General features: G+C 41.6%; 1 protein-coding gene across 9 annotated transcripts in view; it reads right to left on the reverse strand.

Moving 5' to 3' along the window:
- The window catches only part of GSTCD (glutathione S-transferase C-terminal domain containing), a 174,481-nt gene that overhangs the window by 134,142 nt on the left and 18,251 nt on the right, over window positions 1-22,088 (reverse strand). For all 9 annotated transcript variants that reach the window (XR_009459876.1, XM_059722140.1, XM_059722141.1 and 6 more), the window contains 2 exons: window positions 18,940-19,367; window positions 12,280-12,744 (listed from right to left, as the gene is read on the reverse strand). Coding sequence is in view for 8 of the 9 variants with exons in the window: in XM_059722140.1 (XP_059578123.1) it covers window positions 12,280-12,744; window positions 18,940-19,350 (876 nt within the window). In the remaining variant the exon portion in view is untranslated. The remainder of the gene's footprint in view (window positions 1-12,279; window positions 12,745-18,939; window positions 19,368-22,088) is intronic.

Genomic DNA, 22,088 nt, shown 5'->3' on the forward strand with positions numbered 1-22,088 from the left:
AAAGCCCCCGCTAACAGCTGGGGTAGGGCTAGCCCTGCTCTGCTGGAGCAGAGAGCAAAGCCCAGGGCTGCACAGTATCTGCTGGAGGGCTGTGAGTTCATCTGGATTGGGAGAGGATCTGAGACAGAAGTTCCATAAACAGGTTTAACCTGAATCAGTTAAGTCTGATACTAAATCCAACCAGATTCATCTTAAACCAGTTTTGGCCTTTTCGAAAGAGGCTTAAGTGCACTGAACTTCTGTTCTATTATAGGTTTTAATTGGTTCCTGATCACTTAAAGTGGTTGGTGTGTAACTTCTGTCCTTGGCCTTTCTGCAAGCAATGATACTTGAGATCTTGGCTGTCTTGCAGGGTAAGCAAGTATAATTTTTATCATTTTGCTGTTGACTTACACTGTGCTTTTCACTCTCCTAAACTCTGTGAACCATACTTCTGGTCTTTCTACCCTGCTGATCCCTCTGCTTTTTCTTCCACATCTGGTCTCATCCTTTAAAATTTAGTTCTAATTTTGTTAAACTTATTTTTTTATGGAAACTGAGATTCTGGAACATAAGATGGAAGCCACTAAGGCATTGCTATTTTCCCACTTGTCTTCTCTCTAGACCAAGGGTCAACAACCTAGAGCCTGTGGGCCAGACCTGGCCCAGGAAGCCATTTGATTTGGTCTGCAGATGTGGAGCTTCAGTGGTGGTGAAAAGAAGCACCAGTTGTGGGAGCATTCCCCTTGCCACCAGAGACAAAAGCAGCAGCAGTGGAAACTGGGTCCTAGCACCTGCCTGGTCACCTACTTCTGACCCAAGCTGGGTCATTTCAGTCCAAAACCTGCAAACGTTACTGACAGACCAAGCAGCCCTACAATCTGTTCAGGCTTTCAGTCATTAGGGTAGCATCTCCAATCCTACCCTACATCTCCTGAATTCTTCCTCTACTGTACTCGGCTCTCTGCTTCCATCTACTACAATAAGAAAAAAGGAAGTTACCAAAAAAACACCCAACCAGGATTCATGTCATCTACAGAGCATTTATGAAAATACCAAGACCTAAAACAGATTCCCCTCTTAAAATATTGTGATTTCCAAAAGAAGTTTCGGGAAACAAGTCTGAGTCACAACTTCCATTTTGTGAAATGTTAATAGTATGAAATGACTGAACCCTAAATAAAACAAACGTGAAGAACAGAAAAACATGTCAGGCTTTTCTGTTTTGATCAACAACTCAGAGGAGCTGGCAAAATGATAATGTAATAGTCTTTGCATGTCCCCCCCACCCTCCTTTTTTTTCCTTAACAAAAAAGGTACCTATTCATATCTACTTTTCTTTGATCAGACCACAGGATTTATGCTTAATATTTTTAATGTATTGCTAAAAACAACATAGTTATTCAGGTCCTTGCCCTGTGAGTGACACTGTAGATTCCTGTCATGGAAATGGTGAATACAAACAGAAGATTACTAATTATGATCATAAACAAAGGCTGTAAAGAAAAACTATGAAAGATACAGTGTCCTATATACATATACACAGAGATATATATATCTCTATAGTGATTAGCAGTTTGGAGATTGGAAGTGGTAATGGACACTTAAAATTGTTCCAAATCCAGACGGTTTGTACATATATTGTACTTTGTAATGTTTTTACAAATTAATCGTTAATGCAAGTATACAATTAATAAATACTAGCATATTTAATTAGATACTTTAAAAGTTTTCATGCATTAAGAATATATGCAGCAAAATATATATTTTGTTAATGAAATAGTCTTTTGGAATGTAATTCCAACATGTGCTGTTCTATTTGCTAACAGGAGTTTTAAATTGTGGCCTTTAATGGTTCTCTCATTTGGAAAACACTGCTTTTGTTATTCTTCAACTAAATTGAACTGCTATAGTTAATGGACATAAATAACTGTTAACCTCGTAAAGACAGCAAAAATGGAATGAGTTTAAGGAAAAAAAAGCTTTGAGACCCATTATTTTGGGATTAGTAATAATAATCATGATTTGTTAATTCAGTCATCTCCTGCTGGTCACATGATACCTTCTAAACATATACTACTGAAGTTTTCTCCTATTTTAAAAAGTAAAAATTGTAATAAATAATTAACAACCTCAAACACAATGATTGAAACAAAGGTGTATTCAAGAGAAGTCTGTTAAAAGAAGTGATCAAGCAGTAAGACAAGACAATATAGGACACGGATAAAAAAAAAGATACAAGTTATCAAATACAGGTCATAGTTCTATAAAATTCAATGCAAGGGTATAGCACAGGGGCGGGCAAAATCCAGCCTGTGGGCCGGATCCAGCACACCAGGCTATTCTATCTGGCCTGCGGGGCCCCTAAAAAATTTAGAAAATTTATATTTATCTGCCCCTGGCTCCTGTCAAAGATGACAGGAGCCTGGGGAAGTAGGACCAAGGGGAAGCCACAGCAGGCTCCTGCAACAGCAGAGCCTGCCTGGCCCCACCCTGCCCCACCAACCAGAAGCCCCTGCCTAGCAGAGGCTTCTGGCCTGGGACCGTGGGGCTGTTTGTGCCTGCGCCAGAGCGGGAAATTCAGGTAAGAAGGGGGGCAGGAAGGCAGGGGAGGACTGCAGGGATTGCCCCAATCCTCGGGGCCTGGCCCGCTCCTGCTGAGCCCCATGGTCCAGCCATGCAGCCGGAAACAGCTGGGAGCCATGTGATGCAGAGCAGCCGATAGGCGGGTGGGCAGGAAAATGAGGAAAGCAACGGCAGGGAGCAGAGGGAATGGAAGTGAGTAGGAGCACGGGGCCTGCACCAATGCCCTAGGGCCAGTGCCGGGCTCCCACATACCTGCTCACACCCAGTGCCTCTGCCCCAGCCCCGCAGTATAGATGGGGACGAGCGCACAGCCCTAACCCTACACACCCCATGCTCACCAGTCTGAGCTGAGCAGCAGCTCAGCGCAGGAGAAAAGTGGCCCCTCCCTCTCCCTGTGGCCAGCACTTCCTTGTGCAGCCACTTGCAGCCTGCATGGGGCTGTCCTGTCTCTCCACCACATCACTGCCACCCCATGGGAAACTGGTGGCAACAGAGAGCAGGCGCAGGTAGCCCCACACGAACTCCGAGCGGCTGCGGCACAGGGTGTCGGCAGCAGGAGGGGGAGCGGCTGCTTTTTGCCCGCACCGAGCAGCAGTTTGTTCTGCGCTGCCACTGCTTAGCCTGAGCCCCACGCCAGCTCCAGGCTTGCCCATCTGGGAAGAGCAGCAGCAGCAGCTGGGCAGAAACTGCTGCTCCGCATGGAGGAAAGTGCCCCACCCCACCTTCACAAGGCAGCGTTTGCTGTGGCTGCCCGCCTGTGCTGCACTAGGCAGCGGTGTGGCTGCTTCACCACCGCCTCTGTGCTGCCCAGCGCGGCAGCACTGGCCACGTGGAGCAACCGCAGGGCAGTTCACAAGTGGCAAAACAGCTGCACCGCTGCCTAGTGCAGTGCAGTGCGGGCTTCAGGTGGGCAGCCACAGAAAAACTGCCTGACAGTGGCAAAGGGGGGCTGGTTTTCTCTGCATCAAGCAGCAATTTCTGCCCAGCTGAAATTGCCCCTGTCACTCAGCCCCAATGGGCGAGCCCAGAGGCAGTGTAGGGCCCAGGCTGAGCAGCGGCAGTGGGGAACAAACTGCTGTTCAGCAAAAGCAGCCACTTCCCCTCCTGCGCTGAGCACCAGCCTGTGCCCTGCGCACCTACTGCCCCATTCTGGACCCAGGACACTGGTACAGGCCTCATGCTTCTGCTCGCTTCCACACACCCCCTGCCCCCGCCACCTTCCCCACTTTCCTGCCTGCCCACCCACCAGCCACTCTGCAATACATGGATCTCATAACCTACATCCATACCCACACACACAGACATCCACACATCCCCACAAACCCCCATACCCACCCACCCACAGCTCCCCACAAACCCCACACTCACCCACCATACCTCCCGACACCCATGCATACCACACACTATATACAAGAATAAGACTGCATTTTGAGCTATTATGCAACCACTTCCGCATATACAGCACAAATGCACACAAATCCAGACAAAAATATATTTTTAAATTAAATTAAAATATATTATTATGGTGTTTGATTTTTAGTATATAATTTGTTTTCTTTCCCCTAAGATGGCCCTCTTCCCCAAAGGAGTACTTCTAGGGGCAAGGGGTGAGACTTCCGGTGGTAAAGGTCAGAGTTTAGAGGCGGGACTTCTGGTCCCAAGATGGCAGCCAGGGGGTGGGGCAACTGTCAAGGGGTGGGGCTACCCATACAGCCCTCAACAGCTTGCCAAAACTCAGTAAGCAGCCCCCCGCCCGAAATAATTACCCACCCCTTGTATAATGGATTGACTTTGGAGATGTAGCCTCATTAGAAAGTATTTTTGGGGAGGGGGGTTGTGGTTTTTTTTTTTTTTTTAATGTAAACCATGAATACCTGAAACCATAGTTTTATACTCTAAATCCTGATGTAACTTAACAAATAGCAACAAAAATGCATTACAATTGTTGCTCAACTTTGCAATCAGGGACGATAATCCTGGAACTTCATATAGTTTGCAAGCTGTTCCTGTTTTCATTCAGTAACATAGAGTCTTGACATCTCCTTAATTTAAAGCCACTGTTCACACAGGGGTCACCAGCTTCATAAGACCAGAATTCAAGGACCACAAAGAGCAACAAATTAACATATTGCTTACAGCTCTTTAGGGTATGTATAATAATTCCTCACACACATTTTATCGGATTTCTGAAATCCATGAAATTTGGCTTCCAGGATCCTTCCCAGGTATGGCATCAGGGAGTAAATCTTCATAATTAAAAAGTATGAGACTTATTTAGAAAATTCTTGGAAAAAATAAATGAATCCAGAAGGTATTATAGGGTCAAAATAATAAAAAATATTTTATCTTATAAGTGTCATTGATTTAAGACAATTTTGCAAGTAGCAATTATTACTCCTCAATAATGAGAGACTATTAAAAAAAGCTATTAATGTATTTATAATCTGGTACTGTCTTAAAATAACTTTTTCTCACTCAAATGTAGCCCCCTAAATTCACATTCTGAATGCTAAATTCCTGTGATAATGCAGAGAGCAAGCTAGAGATTTTTTCTGTTGAAAATTGCTAAGGAAGGTATTATTACATATACCAATATGATTTTGGAGATTATCTCTCTGAAACTGATTGACAGCATCTTTTCTCAGAGTTGCTTTTGTTTTCAACAACCGGAAGAAAAATTTGGCAAAAGAATTTTTACCAGAACACAAATGCTAACCTCCTACAGAGCTTATCTTGGCAATGGCCACTGACAGATAGTCCATGCAATAGTTCAGACATTAACCTTCCCTAGGAAAATGTATAATACTGAAGACACCAGAACTGAAACAGTACTATACTGCTTTTGGTGCATTTTGGCTAGGGACAGAAGTTACAAACAAACTGGTTTAAGTGATCAGAAACTGGTTTAAACCTGTAACAGAACAGAAGCTCAGTGCACATAAACCAGTTTCAAAATGGCTGAAACTGGTTTAAGATAAACCTGGTTGAACGCTGTATCAGACTTAACTGATTTGGGTCAAACCGGTTTATGAAACTTCTGCCCCAGACCCCTTCCTGATTCAAGTTAAATCACAGTCCCACAGCATCCCAGCATGCTTTCCTGCCCTGGACTGGGCTGTGCTGTCTGCTCCAGCAGAGAAGGGCTGGGGGGAAAGGGGGAGAGGCAGAGACTGCCCCTCCCCACCACACACAAACCCCAGCTGGGGCCAGGGAAGGGGGTTAAACATCCCTTCCCCTGCTCAAACTTACTGCTGGCTGCAACTGTGGACTACAAATCCCAGAGGCACCTGCAAGCAACCCCTGCCTGTGCCTGGAAGCAGGAAGGGTCCTGCTGCTGTGAGTCTGGACTGCGAATCCCAGAGACCTCAGGGGAACCAGGAAAAGGAAGCGAACACACAGCCCATGCTGGCTAGGTGCCAGAAAGCTGTGCCCTAGTGCCCCCCAGCTTCGGCCTGAGACACTGCAGGCCTGTGGCTGCATTTCCTGAGTCAAATGTCGGTTCACTTTTCTTTCAATTTTAACTGTGCATTTGAAGACTAACCTGCAAAAACTGAAGCAATTCAGCGTTGGGCATTACGATTGTCTGTATTGATCCCTAATGTATAATGTACAGGTGCAGTTCTATTTTCCCCTCCGCCCTTTCAGTTGTGTACTTGTTCTGAAAATGTAATGCACTGTAAAGGGTCAGCATCAGTCATGTTCAAAAATAATTAGAACTTAGGCTTGCTCTATTATGAATGATGGAAGAGATTTTCCCCCCTACCTATAAGATGGATTCTGAGGCTAAGTTCAAGCATTTGGCACTAATAAACCTTTCTTTCCAGCTGACTGGAAGCAAACAGATCATTCAAAATACAGAAAACCTCATGCCTCAGAGATTGCCATGGTTAAGTTTGAACCAGATTCAGAAAAGCTTTCTAAAAAAGGAAGATCTAAGTAGAAAATCTCACGGGTTGCAAAAATCAGAGACAACAATAGATTATTTGAACTTCATCTCTGGAAGTCAGTCTATCCATTTCTGGCCCCCAAAATATTCACTTATACAAAATGAGTCAGCTCCAACAGGAGATATTAAGAAAGATGCACCCAAGAGAAGATACAGTCTTGTCCTTAGGGCAGTCACCTAGGATATGAAAGACTAAGATTCAAGTCCTTCATCTTAATCAGAAAGATCAAGAAAGGACTGTTCCTGGGTCTTCTAAATTCAAAGTGAATGAATGCCCCAACCACAAAACTGCTGGCCATTCCAAGATGTTTTTTTCTCTCTGATCATGAAAGCTTCAAAAGCCTCTTAAAGTAACTGCCTGATTCTACACATATCATCTAAATCACTTTTGCTGCTAGTTTTATGCTACCATAATAGAAAGGATATACATATTAATATACATTAATTTACATGTTAATATCATTCAAATAAAATATATTGCTTATTTTGGTAGTGCTCAGAATGTATTAGTGATCACCAAAAATAAAGACAATCTCTGCTTCAAGTGCCATTGGCAAAAAAAAAAAAAAAAAGGATATACTGATTCATCATCATCATCTCTTCAAGGGAATGAAGAACTCTTGTTCAGAATTAGTATAGGAAATCATGGATTTTAAGTTTAGCTCAGAAACAAATGCTGGCACAGCCTCCAGACCTATTTTATCTGCATTGGGGGTGGCCAACCTGTAGCTCACATGCCACAAGTGGCATAGGTAGCGTCTGCATGTAGCACACAGCAGAGTGATAAATAGGGCAGGGAGCAGAAATCAGAATAGCAAATCAGACAGGGTGCACATCCCAGGAAGCAGAGAGCAGAGCAGAAGGGGAAGGGGATTGGAGTGGTACTAGGGAATACATGAGGCTAATTTGTGGCGCACATGCCAAAAAGGTTGCCCCGACTGGTCTCTGAGAAATTACCAGGAATTTGCCCCCAAAAATGTACTAACTAACTAACTGCAGAGGCTTCCTCAGCCTGATGAAGGGTTTTTAAACCTGAAAGCTTGCTAAAAAAATGTTTTCCAACTATATAAGTTGGTCTAATAAAAGATATCAGATTCACCCAAAGAACCTTGTCTGCCTGTGTCCTTAGACTGGCACGGCTACAACCTACACCCCTGTACTAACTAACAGAACTTCTCAAAATGCTGCCACCATAAGCAAAAGGCAGTTCCACTTGTGGTCTAGTAATTCAAATGGAGCTTTGTTCAGTACACAGTAAAACTAAGGAGTTCTTGAATTTGCCCTGAGGACCCACTTTGAAAATAAGCACAGGAGTGACCTAGTATCTATACAAAAGCACAGTCCCAATAGTGCAAGCAGGGAAAGGGATGCCATGGATTCCCAGCTCTATGAATCTGGAAGAAACAAAGGAGCAAAGGATGCAGCTCCTTTTCACATTTCTCTCTATTAATCCCTTGATCTTTTCTAAACCTACTGAAGAAACCAGCACCAGCTCTCACCAATTCAGCCTATCCCTTACACACTTACATATACATGCCCACACACAATACTATGTCCCCTCCCAAGGGTGTGAACTAAAAAATGTTTTCCAGATGCTGTATTTTGTTATCTTATACCTAAAATGAAAACAGCACTAAAATGGCAATGTTTCTACAACCAGAATGACATAGTCATGCACACCTAATGTACACTGTTGAGCTTGTTTATACTGCTTTCCCTGCTGTGTTGCTGAACCATCAATATGGCAGGGAGATGTGAAGAAGCAATCATAATTGGGAAAGGTCCTAAATGGATGATCTTTGTTCAATGGTCAGCAGGAGCCAGTGGAACTTGGTAGTAAAGCAGAGAGCAGAGGCATGCATGATACTTTCTGTTGCTCCTGCAACATACATAGTTTAAGGTAGAAGAGCTCTCAATTGCTTCTGCACAACAGAGCACACCTCTCTCACGACACAACCTCCAACTTCTCCAAAAAAAAAAGTTAATATTAATGTGGATGTTTTAATTGATTGAATTTCTGGCTGCCTATAACAATGCCTCCATTCAACAAAACTGGGCTGTTACCTTTTTAAAAGCCTCTCTGTCTTTTAGGCCTCATCTGCCCTGTTTTAAGAACCAGTGTAGTTACACCAATACAAAATCCAAGCATGGACAAACTGTATAGGTGTTAAGAGTGACTTGCACTGATGTCTAAATGAGCTAAATTTTTGCAACCCCCACCCCCAAGAAACAAAAACAAAAAACTCCACCTCTTATATCTCATGGCCTTCTATCTATAACATTGTTTCAGTGCTCTTGCTGCAAGAGCGCAGGCAACAAGCCAGCACTAGCATCTCTAGTGAAAAGCCAAAAGAAATCTACCAAAAGTAACCAACAAAGTTTGGAGTAGAAGAAAAAGAAAAATTAGATAAAAAAATTAGAAAAAGAGAACAAAAACAATCTTGAAGACAGAAGTCAAAAGTTTATCAAGTGCTCAAAATGAAAATATTTATAGACAAAAAAACTATCTAAGAAGTAAACTCCAGAAATTAGATACCTCAAGCAGTGAATCACTAACACTGCCAGGTTTTGTGGAAGTTTGCCATTGGCTGACACTTCAATAACATTTCAGTTCTGCTGTATGAAATAGAAGACAAGGTGTTATATCTCTAAAATGCCATTGTTGTCTCTGCATTCCTTTCCATTCATTTCCTCCATAAAAGCATTCTCACTTTTCTAGGAGACATTTATTTGCTTTTAGGCATGCCTATCCACGTTCTGATAGGATCACACAGAGATTCGTGTTTTAGCTTTCAAAAATGTTACAGTGCAGGGTAACAGTCATAAAACGAGAAACACCAAAGATGGATAAGATCACACTTTGCCTTACTCCACCAATATGCTGTACCAGAATTATCACATACAAAAATGTCTGCTGTGACTTTCTCACGCATATATACTTCTGTTTTACCCACATTACAATGCACTTTCATTAAGAGCATGTTCATTAAAAAGCTATCTATCATAAAAGAAATCTTTATTCTGGCATCTAATTTTGTCAAGTCATTTTATTTCCCTCTCCCCCTAAACACTGAACCTTATGATAGAATTCAAATTGTAAAGCACAAGAACAGCTTTACAAAGGGAGTATATTTGACTTGAGACTAGACTACAATTCTATTAGCTGGAATTGAGCTACAAGTTATCATCTTCTATCTATACTGAGAAAAAGGTTGATTCTAGCTCACAGGTTTTTTACCCTACTAAAACTTGACTACTTGCCTTAGAACAAATGCTAAATGCTAATATGTTTGGAGAATTGCCCCATATGACCACTGAATATGATCACTGCCAGGAAAGACAGAGACTTGTCTTTTTCTCTCAGTTGTGCCTCAATTGAAAAAAGGCAGGAATTAGTTCCTGTACCAGTCAGTTATCAGCCAGTGTAAAAGAGACAGATTTGATAAAGATGTGCGTCTCTATCACAGTCTCCCAGTATTCTGAAGCTTGTAACACGAGTGCATCTACAAAATACGTTTACTACGCAGTTGACTAATTAACTGTGCAGTAAATATCTCAACATCTACACGTGCACCCCTATTAAGATGCACAAAACTAATAAGGCAGCAGTGCACATGTAGATGCTGACCCAGTATCTAACCAGCAGGCAACCTCTACATTGAAACACCTCAGCCAGGGTGCCCTAGTCAGCCCATCCGCAACACATTGAGCCCAGTCAGAGGAGCCTTGGGGTGGCAGGGTGACCCCCCGGGTCTTCCTGCCAGCCAGGGCTGCTGCAACTTGGCTCAGCATGCAGTGATCTGGGCACATATGTAAAACACCTGCCCGAGAGCTTCCAGGGAGCAATAACTGCAGAGCAATAAGCTTTAGAGATGAAAAGCCCTTAGGAGGGTATTGCAGTTTTCCCACTTCGTAAATCCAATGTTAAGATTATGCCCAGTTCACAGCAGTCACAGCACACAGCCACATAAAAAATGAATTATTCAATTGTATGGAATAAGCTCCGCAGTTTATTGCTGCAAATTAATGACAGGTGTAGATGTGCCCAATATGAAATTATGTAGGTCATATTTCCATACAATTGAATAATTAATTTTTTTATGTGGCTGTGTGCCTGCAGTGGACTAAGCTAGGGTTAACATACGTTCGGGTTTCCCCAGACATTTCCGCTTTTTTGACCCCTGTGCTGCATCCAGGTGGGTTTTTAAAATAAGAGCAAATATTCCAGTTTTCTGCTCTCCTGCACTGGCTGGGAGCAGCAGGCAAGCTGATTGGCTGCTGGGGGTCACGTGCTCTCTGCACTGGCTCCGGCAAGCTAGAGAGAAAGAGTATGTGTCTTCAAGTAAGTAAGAGCGAGCAGGCTTGCATGCAATGCGGTAGCTGTTTGGGCAGCAGGGCGGTGGAGGGAGGGGGAGGCGGGAGCTGCAGGGAGGGAGTGAGGGGCACCAGCAGGGCTGTTCAGAAGCAAGGGGCACTAGCAGGGCTGGGGGGCAGTGGGCTGCAGGTTGGGAGTGAGAGGCACCAGCAGGGCTAGAGGCAGGGGGCTGTGGGTCAGGAGTGAGGGACACTGCCAGGGCTGGGAGGGGGGCAGGAGACTGTGGATCAGGAGTGAAGGGTATGGGGGACAGGATGGGTGACTGTGGGTTGGGTGTGCAGGGCACTGGCAGTGCCAGGGGGCTGCAGGTCAGAAATGAGGGGCACCAGCAAGGGGTGGGGGCAGGGTACTGCTGTTTGGGGGTGAGGAGCCCTGGCCGAGCTGGGGTCAGTGGATCCAGAGTGAGGGGCAGCAGCAGGGCTAGGGATCGGTGTGGCTTGTCAGTGAGGGGCAACAGAATGGGCAGGGCACCGGCATGTCACTGCCCCTCCATCATATTCCTCCTCCCCACCCCCTTTGTGACAGGTGTCATCTTTTTTGGACCTGGAAATATGGTAGCCCTATCTAAATGTAATCTTAACTTTGGATTTACAAAGTGAGAAAAATGCAATACCCTCCTAAGGGCTTTATTTCTAAAGTAACTGATACTTATTATCTTAAATCCAGTTTAACAAATTACTTAGACAGGAATTAACTTTTTCAAATGTTCCAGATTAACTTTTTCAGATGGACTCTGTTCCACGCCCCTTCCCAGATTAGAAATCATCTTCTTCTACATGGTTCTAATCACTTGTTGCATCCCGACATACTAGACCATAACAGATCTCCTACCTACTGCTTATTCAATCCCCTCTCCCCACAAACCTTGGTATTTGTCTCAGGTATGGTAGCGGCTACTGTTTTGGATGCAATGCTTTTTGAGGTTGGATACAACACTCTTCTGAATTTCTAATGTGAAAAGTAATGGAAGTCAAGCTCTACTCTGCTTTAGCCAAGCCAGCCATGTATCAAGATATATACAGTGCAAACAGAAATAGCTAAGGTAAGTATTAGGGGGAAGAAAATGTTTAAATAAAACACACCTTTGGAGAGCCAGTGTGTGACATAAATGTATTTCAATAAATACATAATAAATAGGCAAGAATTATTTGGAGCATATCAACGGCTGTGTGATCACTATTGTATATTTAACTCAAAGTATGGATACGCAGTATAGTATATTTCCCATGTTATGCATACAAAAAAATAAGGTAACAAAACAGTTTTCCCATTTTGAGGGATTGCACAACACACTTTGTTTGACCTCTACATGTCTTAAAGCAAAATGCTTTTATAACCTTTTAGTTTCTAAAAGAAATTTACACTATGTAATATATATAAGTTGTTTTCTTACCAGGAATTGATGGATGCATGGTAAAAGCACAAGGTCTGCCAGGGTAAAATAAAGCCCTTCAGCAAAACTATGCTCCAAGGGTGGGAGGTCAGAGGTTTTTGTTTTCCTGATGAGAGGGGGCTCCCTGTTGGTTGTAGCTGGTACTTCCTGCACAGTTAATTTGGAGAAAGCCACACTCAGTTCCAAGCTTGCGAGTGTTTGATCCTGCTTTTCTTCTATTATTCCTTCTTCTGTGCTTCTCATTGCAAATGCAGGCGGCAAAGCAGTGTTGTCAGCTGTATTTTGCTGCTGCAGTTTCTGCCTTCGGATTTTGTCATCATTGTGCACCCTGACAGGTTCTCCAAGCTTTTTCTCAAGCTGCAAAACCTCAGGTGGAATGGTCTGACACTGTTCAGGAGATGCGCTCAAAAAGCTCTCAACAGCCAGAGGGATGCTGATTTCACAAAGTCTGGTCCACTGGCTAACCTAGCAGATAGATTTAAATAAGCATGTTCTCATTAGAATTGTTAGGACTATCTGAAAAGTTTCTCCAAAAAAGTGCAACTTCCACCTTTAAAGATATACTGCAATTATCTTACAAACTCACAAAACACATGCATACTATATTACTTATGTAAATTGGGTGGAATTTGACCTCTCAATTTCCTTACTATGTAAGGAATATATATATGTTGTTTTCTTACCAAAAATTGATGGATGTATGGTAAAAGCACAATATCTGCCAGGGTGAAATATTGATATTGCTAATGATGTAACAGTATTTCATTCAAGATATTAAATTGTATATGCCAAAGTAATAAATAAATGGTACCTGGTATGTTTAAAAGTTTGTTAATTTTTTATTTTTTACTGACGGCAATCTAGGATCACTGCATACTTCATGAGAAGTAAAAGCTATGAATAAGTGATGTATGTCATCCCAAATAAGTGTCAACAAAACTAGAATCCTATCCCATCTATGAATGTGGTACATGCTATTTTGTTTTTCTCTAAAAGCTTTTTTAGAAATCTTTTTAAACAAAGTTGGCATGGCTTTCTTGTTATGTGGTATCAGTAAGTCCAAGTTTTTATCTTAACTATTTAAAGTTTATTTTTCTAAATCTCTTTTCCTTTATTTCTACTTAAATATTTTTAAGTTATCATTCAGACCCTACTTTACCCTCTTGTTCAATTTACTTGACTGGTACAACAATCCAGAATCAATCCCATCAAATTAACTTGCATAGAAACGATTTTCAGTTCAATTCTGTCATTTTTGGGGGGATTGGGAGAGGTAAAATTATAATCTCCCTAAATATAATGGTATAACCCATATCACAATTCCACCCACTTACACTATATTAGTTGTATAATTTCAGATTGGGGTACATCAATAGAGATTTTGGGAGCCGATACTGATACCCGATATTTAAGGAGGCATATCAGCCTATACCGATCTGATTTCTGATACAGCTGCCTCCAACTGATAAATTTGTGTGGTGGAAGGGGAGGGGGGAGGGAAGGGGCCTGAGGGAGGCAGTGAGAGGGCACTGGTGGCACTGGGAGGGGGCTGCAGCCACCCCAAATTTTGCCGCAGCTCCACTCCCAGTGCTGCCACCGCCAGCCGTCCAGCGCAGTCCCAGCTCTTCCCAGAACATGGGTAAAGGTGGGGCATTGAGCATTGAAAAGCCATGTGCTGGGAAGAGCCGGGACTGAGCCAGGTGGCTGGTGGCAGCAGCGCTGGGAATGGAGCTGCAGCGAAATCTGGGGTGGCTGCAGGCCCCGCCCAGCACCACCAGCATCTGCTCTGAGCCCAGCCCCTGGCAAGAAGAGCCCCATACCAGACTTACCAGCTGGAAGTAAGTAGCTCTTCAAGATACCGGCTCTGCTCCTCGCTGCCCGAGTGCTGTGCTGCAGCTGCACGTAACACGGGCATTTATCGGCCAAATTATTGGCCCCATCAGGCTGGTTTCCAATACAGCCAATTTTCTTTATATTGGTACTGATCCGACATCAAACCAATGTATCAGTGCACCTCTTTTTCAGATAATAATTAATTTTTCCATAGATACTATGGATTTTCACAGAAATTGTTCACTCAGTATTTTTAAAAATTGACAATGGGAGAAAACTGCAGACTCAGGAATTACTTGAGTTTTATGATGAAGACAACACATTCCCTGACTATGTCCTGGTTTGGTTTGGTGTTCAAAAGTATTTCAAACATTAATTCAGTTAAATCCAATTTTTAAATGACTTGCTAGTAAATAAAAACATTACATTTTAAATAAGGGTGAAAACCATTCAACTCTTCTTGTTTACACATATATTGGAAGCAGCTTATACTCCTGAAATAGTAATAGTTAGTAGCGTTCATAATTAGGAAGTACGAGTTCATTAACCAAACCTGAAACAAGTACTATCTTTAACAGACAAGTCCATTTCTTTAGAGAGCAGTTTAAAAAAAAATCTTAATATTTCCAGCACGATTTGGTTTGACCTTTAGTTAAAGATCTTTTCTCCTAGGTAACTAATTTTTGTTGGTCCCTACGGTGGTCACTTAAGTTTCATGGCATCTTAAAATACCAAATTTTAGGAGCATACATATTTAAGATGTATTAAAATTAAAGGTTAACTGAAATGATTTTTAAATGCAAAAATCTTTTAAACTCCTAAATTACTAGCTATATATGTGGACAGACTTAAAATACATGCAACCTCTGCACATATTTCTCCACAGTCCACAAGAACTGATTCATCACTGTGCTACTACAGTTTTACACTGTTTTAATTTTGAAGGAATCACAGCAGCCTAAACAGATGAGGACATTAGTGCATGGTTTACACCTGAAAAGAAACTCTAATAAATCCGGGATTCACAGGAGCATTCAAATATGCCTAAGTGATTTAAAAAACAAACTCCTAAGGAAAACAAGCCAAAAGTAGTTTGTCTCAGTAAGCACGATAACAAGGTCAAAATAAGTTGCAGTGAAGCTTGCAGGATCTATAACATAAGGGTGCCTATACACATGCAGGGAGGCTGCTCCGTCACATTGTAATTGCAATGCATCAGAGCAGGCTTAATTAATCAAGTCTGCTGGAGCCTGGTAATTACCACGCTCCAGCAAACTCCACCATCATATGCATCACTATCGCCATGCTGAAAAAGGGCTGCAGGGACACTTTAAACTAAAGCTTGTTCAACAAGCTTTAGTTAAAGTGCCCCTGCCACCATTTTTCAGTGTGGGGACACTGATACACATGACACTCTGGGAGCTTTAATTAGAGTGGCTCTGAGAACATCACATGTATTCAGTGTCCCATGCTTCAAAATGGTGGCAGGGTTACTTTAACTAAAGCTCATTTGACGAGCTTTAGTTAAAGCGCCTCCACCACCATTTTGAAATACAGGGACGCTGAATACACATGACACAGAGGCTGCTGAAGCACATTAATTAGCACGATCCAGCAGACTCGCAGCAGGCTCTATTAACTGAGTCTGCTCCAACGCATGCTAATTAGCACTAGTCATAGCAGAGCTTCGTCTTGTGTATAGGTGCCCTTGAAGCCACATTAATTAAAGAGCCCCCACACCACCCAGAGCACATGTAATAATGCCCTAAATTGTCAATTACACAGCTAAAGTTAGCTGCATAAGAGCCTCTTACCCACGCAAAGGGAAATAGGATTTGGGCCTATGCTTCTACACTTTAAAGCTGTAGAGAAAGCCTCAGAAACTTCAGTGCAAACCAATGATTCTCTATAAGGATGCCACAGCCCCTTGGGGTGCTACAACATTGTTCTAAAGGTGCTATGTAGTGCCACACATCATCAGCCCTGTTAAGTATACAAACATGATTCACAAGATAAACCCAGAGATTTCAAATAGGAATCCATAGGGTTATAAATATTCTGACCTGTCATGGTCTTTCTGAGTTCTCTGCAACAGAAGAATTGCTGCATTCTTTTTCCATAGTCAAAAATAAGTGAAACAAAGGAGTGCCTTGGACACAGTGTGCCTTGAATCTAACAAGGGTTGCCTTGAGTCCGATGAGGTTGAGAATCACTTGTATAAGCCCATGAAGTGTCATCTGCCTGTACCTGCCAAGAACCTGAAAAAACAATCTGGCAAGCATTTTTTCTGGCAGAATTAATTGGTGTTAATTGCGCCAGAAATATCAACTGGCCACATGTTCATAGAAGTTATGGTGCCATAAAATCACAAGCCAACTACAAAGATATTACTTGAAAAACATGTACAGTAAAAGTTCTGTTATCTGGCATCTTACAAGCCGGCATGCTCCACTAACTGGCTCCACTAACTTCCGGTTTATAAGATAAAGTGAAACCAGAAGTGCTCACCGTGGCACTTCCAGTTTCTCCGAGCCCCCGTGGCTCAGAGCAAAGCAGCCTGTGCTGTCAAGCCCCCACGGACCAGGGGCATAACAGGCTGTGCGGGGCCCACCTCCCTGTCCCACGGGGCCCACAGGGCCTGTGGGAGGGGCGGCTATGCAGCAGGAGGGGCAGAGGAATGCCCCAGACACAGCATGAGAAGCGACAGTCAGGGCCACTCAATTAACAGACATATTTTGTTATCTGGCATCCCCCGTTCCCGGGGCATACCGGATAACAGAGCTTTTACTGTAATATCGTTGAAGTCTGGTTTGTATGGTGCTATAACTTGAATGTTTGGAATGCCATGAAGGGATTGCCTAGGGTTCAAGCTCCAGGGTGGTCCCTGCCAGTTGGCAGCAGATACTGTCTGTCCTAGGACTTGAGCCCTGGGGCAGTTCCTATCTGCTAACAATCAGCTGATTCTTGGGCACCCAACTTGCTGATGCAGGACATGCCCAAGATCATGATTGTAATCCTGGCTTCCCCCTACCCTGGCAATATGGTGTGGCAGGGATCTGATTCCTGATCCCACAATCATGCCTCCTGCCATGAACGTGTGGTATGGGAGAAGGCACAATTGTTGGGATCAGATCCCATTGCACCTTTAAGGCTAGGGAGAGACATTCAAAAGACTGAGCATAAATTGATTCAATCTTTGCAGGTTAGTCTAAACCATGGTATACTTTGCAGCACCCAGAAAAACCCAACATTGGTGGGAAAAACACATAGTAGAAAAGGACATGGTGAAAGGGGAGATAAGCTGTTGAAGACTGTTCTGAGCTAAGTCATCTGGACCATGTAGTTACAGGCTGAAAATGGCACCAGAGCACTGAGTTCAACAAAAACCTCATCCTAAAAAAATAATCATACTGAACCTGATGCTAACAAGCATTTACAGTGGGAGCCACCTCTCTGTGTATTTGAGGAAAAATAAGAACGATAGATATTGCCCAGGGGTTGACAGGGGGTAAAGGGGTTGCTCCCAATGTGCATGGGGCAGAAGCCAGCTACCCCTGCAGCCAGCACAGCTCCCCCGCCATGGGGGTTTAACCAGGCAGAAGTGGCCCACTGCTGCCTGTGCTAACCAGAAGCAAAACTGCTCCCAGTCAGCATCTATACATCTGTTACTGCGCATTACCTAATGCATAGTTGATCTAATACCTGTATATGTTGGTATTAGCAAACAATGCATTAAACTAATTTAATGCATGCTAAGTCCAGCACATGTGTAAACGGTGATGCTTTACTATGCATTGGATTAGACTATTGTGCAGTAAAATATCTCAAATGGAGGTGCCCACTGTTCAGTCCACCCTCTTGTTACAGGACCATAGTTAAGAGTTGTTCTTCAATTAAACCATATCTGAAATAACTGAACAGACCGCAATTACATGACATAAATAGTATGAAAGAACATACATGGGAGAAAATTAAGAAGGTATTTTACACAATGGTGATTAAGTAAAATAGCTTTTCAATCATGTGGTGTAGATGAAGCAAATAATGAATGATCTAGACTTCCTAAAGGGCATTAGAGAGCTTCATGATTCAGAAGTAAGGAGCAGAGTTTACATTGGAAGTTATTCCCTGACCTAGATTACTTAAGGATCTTCTTCCTCATCCCTTACCCTCCACCCTCCCAATCCCCGCAGGCTCCAGTTGCTCATAGTAGTGTTCTAGCTTCCTTTAGATTCCTTTCAGAATTTCTGTCAGTCCTTTTTAAGCAGGAGTAGACCATAGCTTTGTGGACTTATGCTATTTGATTGGACTTTAAATATTTTCTCTTCTACACACCCTCTAGAACCTGAGTCCAAGGTTCTACATTTAGTTTACAATTGGTGTCATCTTGAATGCTTGTATAAGAAATTTGTATTTTCATTTGATTCAGAAGTAAGTGATAACAGTTCTCACAAGGACATGCTGAAATCTGATATTGGCAGATTAAAAGTAAACTGAATTTCCTTTTTAAACAGACAGCAACAGACTCCCAACTAGTCTAAATCAGCATACCGTCACTCTTATCAGTGAAAGTACACTTTGCCCCAATCCATAGTTTTCATCTTAATATTACTTAAATATACAAGCCTCTTTTTCCTTTCCCTGCTTGTTTTCCCAGCTCATATTTATGCCAGAATCAACAGAGACTTATTGGACTAATTAGGAAATAACATGGTAAAATTTCCTAATTGGACACTCCCGCTGACATCCACATTGAAACCCAATTTAAAATATTACTTTTTGTACTGTAAAAGAATTAATATATCTAACAGAAAAAGATGCACTCACTTCAGCACAGGCTTTTAAGCAGGTTTTTTTAAATCCCAAAAGTTCTAAAGCTTCCTTATTTGATGGGTTGGCCTCATATGTTTTCTGTACTATGTGCCTCAGCACAACAGCAAGACCAGCTCGACAGAATTTGCCATCTTTCCCCACAATAGCAGGCAAACAGCAGTTCTGGACTACTAAAGGAAGCTGACACCTTGAGGTGAAGTGCAGCTTGGGATCACTAGGCAATGCTTTGCCCTCAAGCTGGTCATCTGCACTTTCACCAGCAGGCACTAAGAAAACTTTGAATAATTTGCAGTCACAGTAGGAGAGCAAAAATAAGGCTACAGATGAATGAAGAGGAAAGATGCAATCTTCATATTGATGGGAGAAGTCCAAATAGAGCCGTTCCTCGGTAACACTGCCTTTCATCTTCCAATTTAAAGTTCCTGAAATAGAAATCAGAACAACGGTAATAATTAGTAATAAGTAAAAGATTTTTAAAAACCCTGTGCCCATATACAGTTTGAAATGATGATCATTCCACTTGTTGGAAAAGAACTGAGCTCAAATGTTTTAAACCTGTGCTGTTCAAATGGCAAGGTGGGAACCGCAGTACCACAAAACAGAGTGGGTAAATACACATAAATACGTGTATGCACATATCTTACACTTCATTAATGAGCCCCATTCAAGCTCAGCCCTCCAAAACCTAAACCCTCGATTCTGTCACTGCAGACAAATAGGTCTGCCCACATACATGCAATTTCACGGCAGGACATACTAATGGAAGACTCACTCTATTAATCCACCCACTTTACATTTGAACTACTCTATTCTCAGCTAGGGAAGTAATGTGCTAGTTGAGTAAAGGATCACCCTCACAGCTTTAGGATATACACTAGCCCACATCTAAGAAAGAAAAAACAAACCAATCGTAAACTGGAAAGGAAGAAAACTAAGCTGTTAGAAATCCAGTTAGGTCTAGACACATTTAATTTCCTATTTATCTCCTAATCTTTCAAAATGATTTCTTCCCCTGAAGCAACAGGACTTAGTACGCTACATAAATTACAGTAATACGGCTACTTCTTCCATATATGTGATTTTGATATTCTGATATTTACATTTTATTTGTATTATAGCTTTGGTCCATTTTTGTTTATTCCTGACAAAAAGACACTGGTTTTCTTAATGCAAGTCTGAGTAGCTTAAGTCAATTTACTATTTAGGATTTTTTTTTAAATGTGTAAATGAGCAAGTAGCCATCACAACAGTGGGGACTCTAAAAAAAAAAAAAGAAAAAAGAAAAAAAAATCAACAAATACTTAACTCATAGAGCTCTCACAGTATTCCCATGAATTTTCTAAAACTTTGTGTGTGTGCCTTTAAGCAGCTGGGTCTACAAGGCACATGTTTTTCTGAGATCATTAAGAGACCAGCATAGAATATTCATGCAGGCCACAAACAGCATTGATTTCTGTATTATAAATTAAATCCAGATTCTGTCAGGTCATTCATTGAAAGTCAAACACAGACAAAAATAATCCATACACCTAAAGAATCCTGTATGTGTGCATCTGTAACATACATGAATCTTTTTAAAGATAAGGCTTGATTTAAGTATAGTAATATACTTATAGCTGACATTAAGGATCCAGTCTTTATATAGAACATAATTAATTTTCCTTCATTCTTGGTTCAAGAATGACATTTTTCCTCTATTACTATTACACTATTCCCGTTCAAATTGCTGTAGAATTATGATGTAATAATTATTTTGAACCACACCTAATAAAATTCTCATCTACTACTATATAAATCACAAGTCATATTGCAGCCTTTAGACACTAGATGGCACTCATTTAAAGCAATCGTTTTAGAAGCAAATACTATGTAAGCAGGGAAAGGTGTCTTCATAGTACCAAGAAATGGCATTATGCATGTTTTATATAAAACACAAATGACTCTGGAGCAGTGCTATTCATTGAAAGCATTATCTATGTTAATAAGAATATCATGGAGAAATTACATGAATACACTGTTAATTATTTACTTCCACAATAAAAAGTGCTTTTGTCTTCGACAGAGCCAGGACATTTAATTTTTTCTCTTATATTTAATGGGAACATGTGGGTCAAATTAACAATTTTATATAATTTCTATCAGTAGATCAAGCCAATTGTTCAAGACCTTGCAATGTATGAAGAAATCTCAAGTCACATTTGACATTTAAATATACAGAAGAATGATGGTAATGATTACATTAACGGATTAAAAAAGAAAAAAACATTGATCACAGCACTTCATTTTCAAACATTAAAGCTCAACATAAAAATGCCATAGTTTCCATCCAATTAATATACCTACCACACAAAGAAGCCTATAAATAAATAAATGAATAATTATTCTCCTAGAAAATTACACTCAGAAATCTGATGATGAAAACTCTGGAAAGCAAAGTACAGTATATAGGTCAAAGCATACTTCATGCTAGTATCAGCTTTGGGAGGGGAGCCATATAGACATGAACATCATTAAACAATATATGAACCAAGGAGAACTAGTTATGAATTACATAGTTATTGGCATTTTAAATCAGAACTTTAAGCACAACATTCAGTTCAAACATTAAATTACCTTTCCAGGCATTTGGATTATTTTGAACTTTCATAGAAAATGGTAAAACATATGACAAAAACCACCCCCTTCTTTCAAGGTCATTCTAGTCTATCAAATGTACACAATCATCTTATGAATTATGGTATTTATTATAGTTTGTGTGGTGGCCTTGTTGTATGCCTTACAACAAGAAATCCTTAGAGGCAAGGCTATTTTAGGGTGATATTTTTCGTAGGACCAATTATGTAGTTGGAATAAAGTTAGACAAGCTTTTGAATACAAGACCTGAGGAAAAATGTCTTGCATTCAGAAGCTTGTCTAACTTTATCCCAACTACATAATTGGTCTGATAAAAAAATATCACCCTAAGAAATCCTTGCCTCTTGCATAATTTCTGAATCATCACAACTGCAACATCACTCTGATTTTTCTTAGGAACTACTACATAGGTGCCGACTTTGTTTTTTGCCAGTGGGTACTTTTTTTGCAGGTCGAAGGGGGCAAGCTAGTTTTGGGATCATTGCCTTGCTGGCCCCCCTGGTACTCCC

This window comes from Alligator mississippiensis, chromosome 2 (genome assembly GCF_030867095.1).
Source record: "Alligator mississippiensis isolate rAllMis1 chromosome 2, rAllMis1, whole genome shotgun sequence".
NCBI lineage: Eukaryota > Metazoa > Chordata > Crocodylia > Alligatoridae > Alligator > Alligator mississippiensis.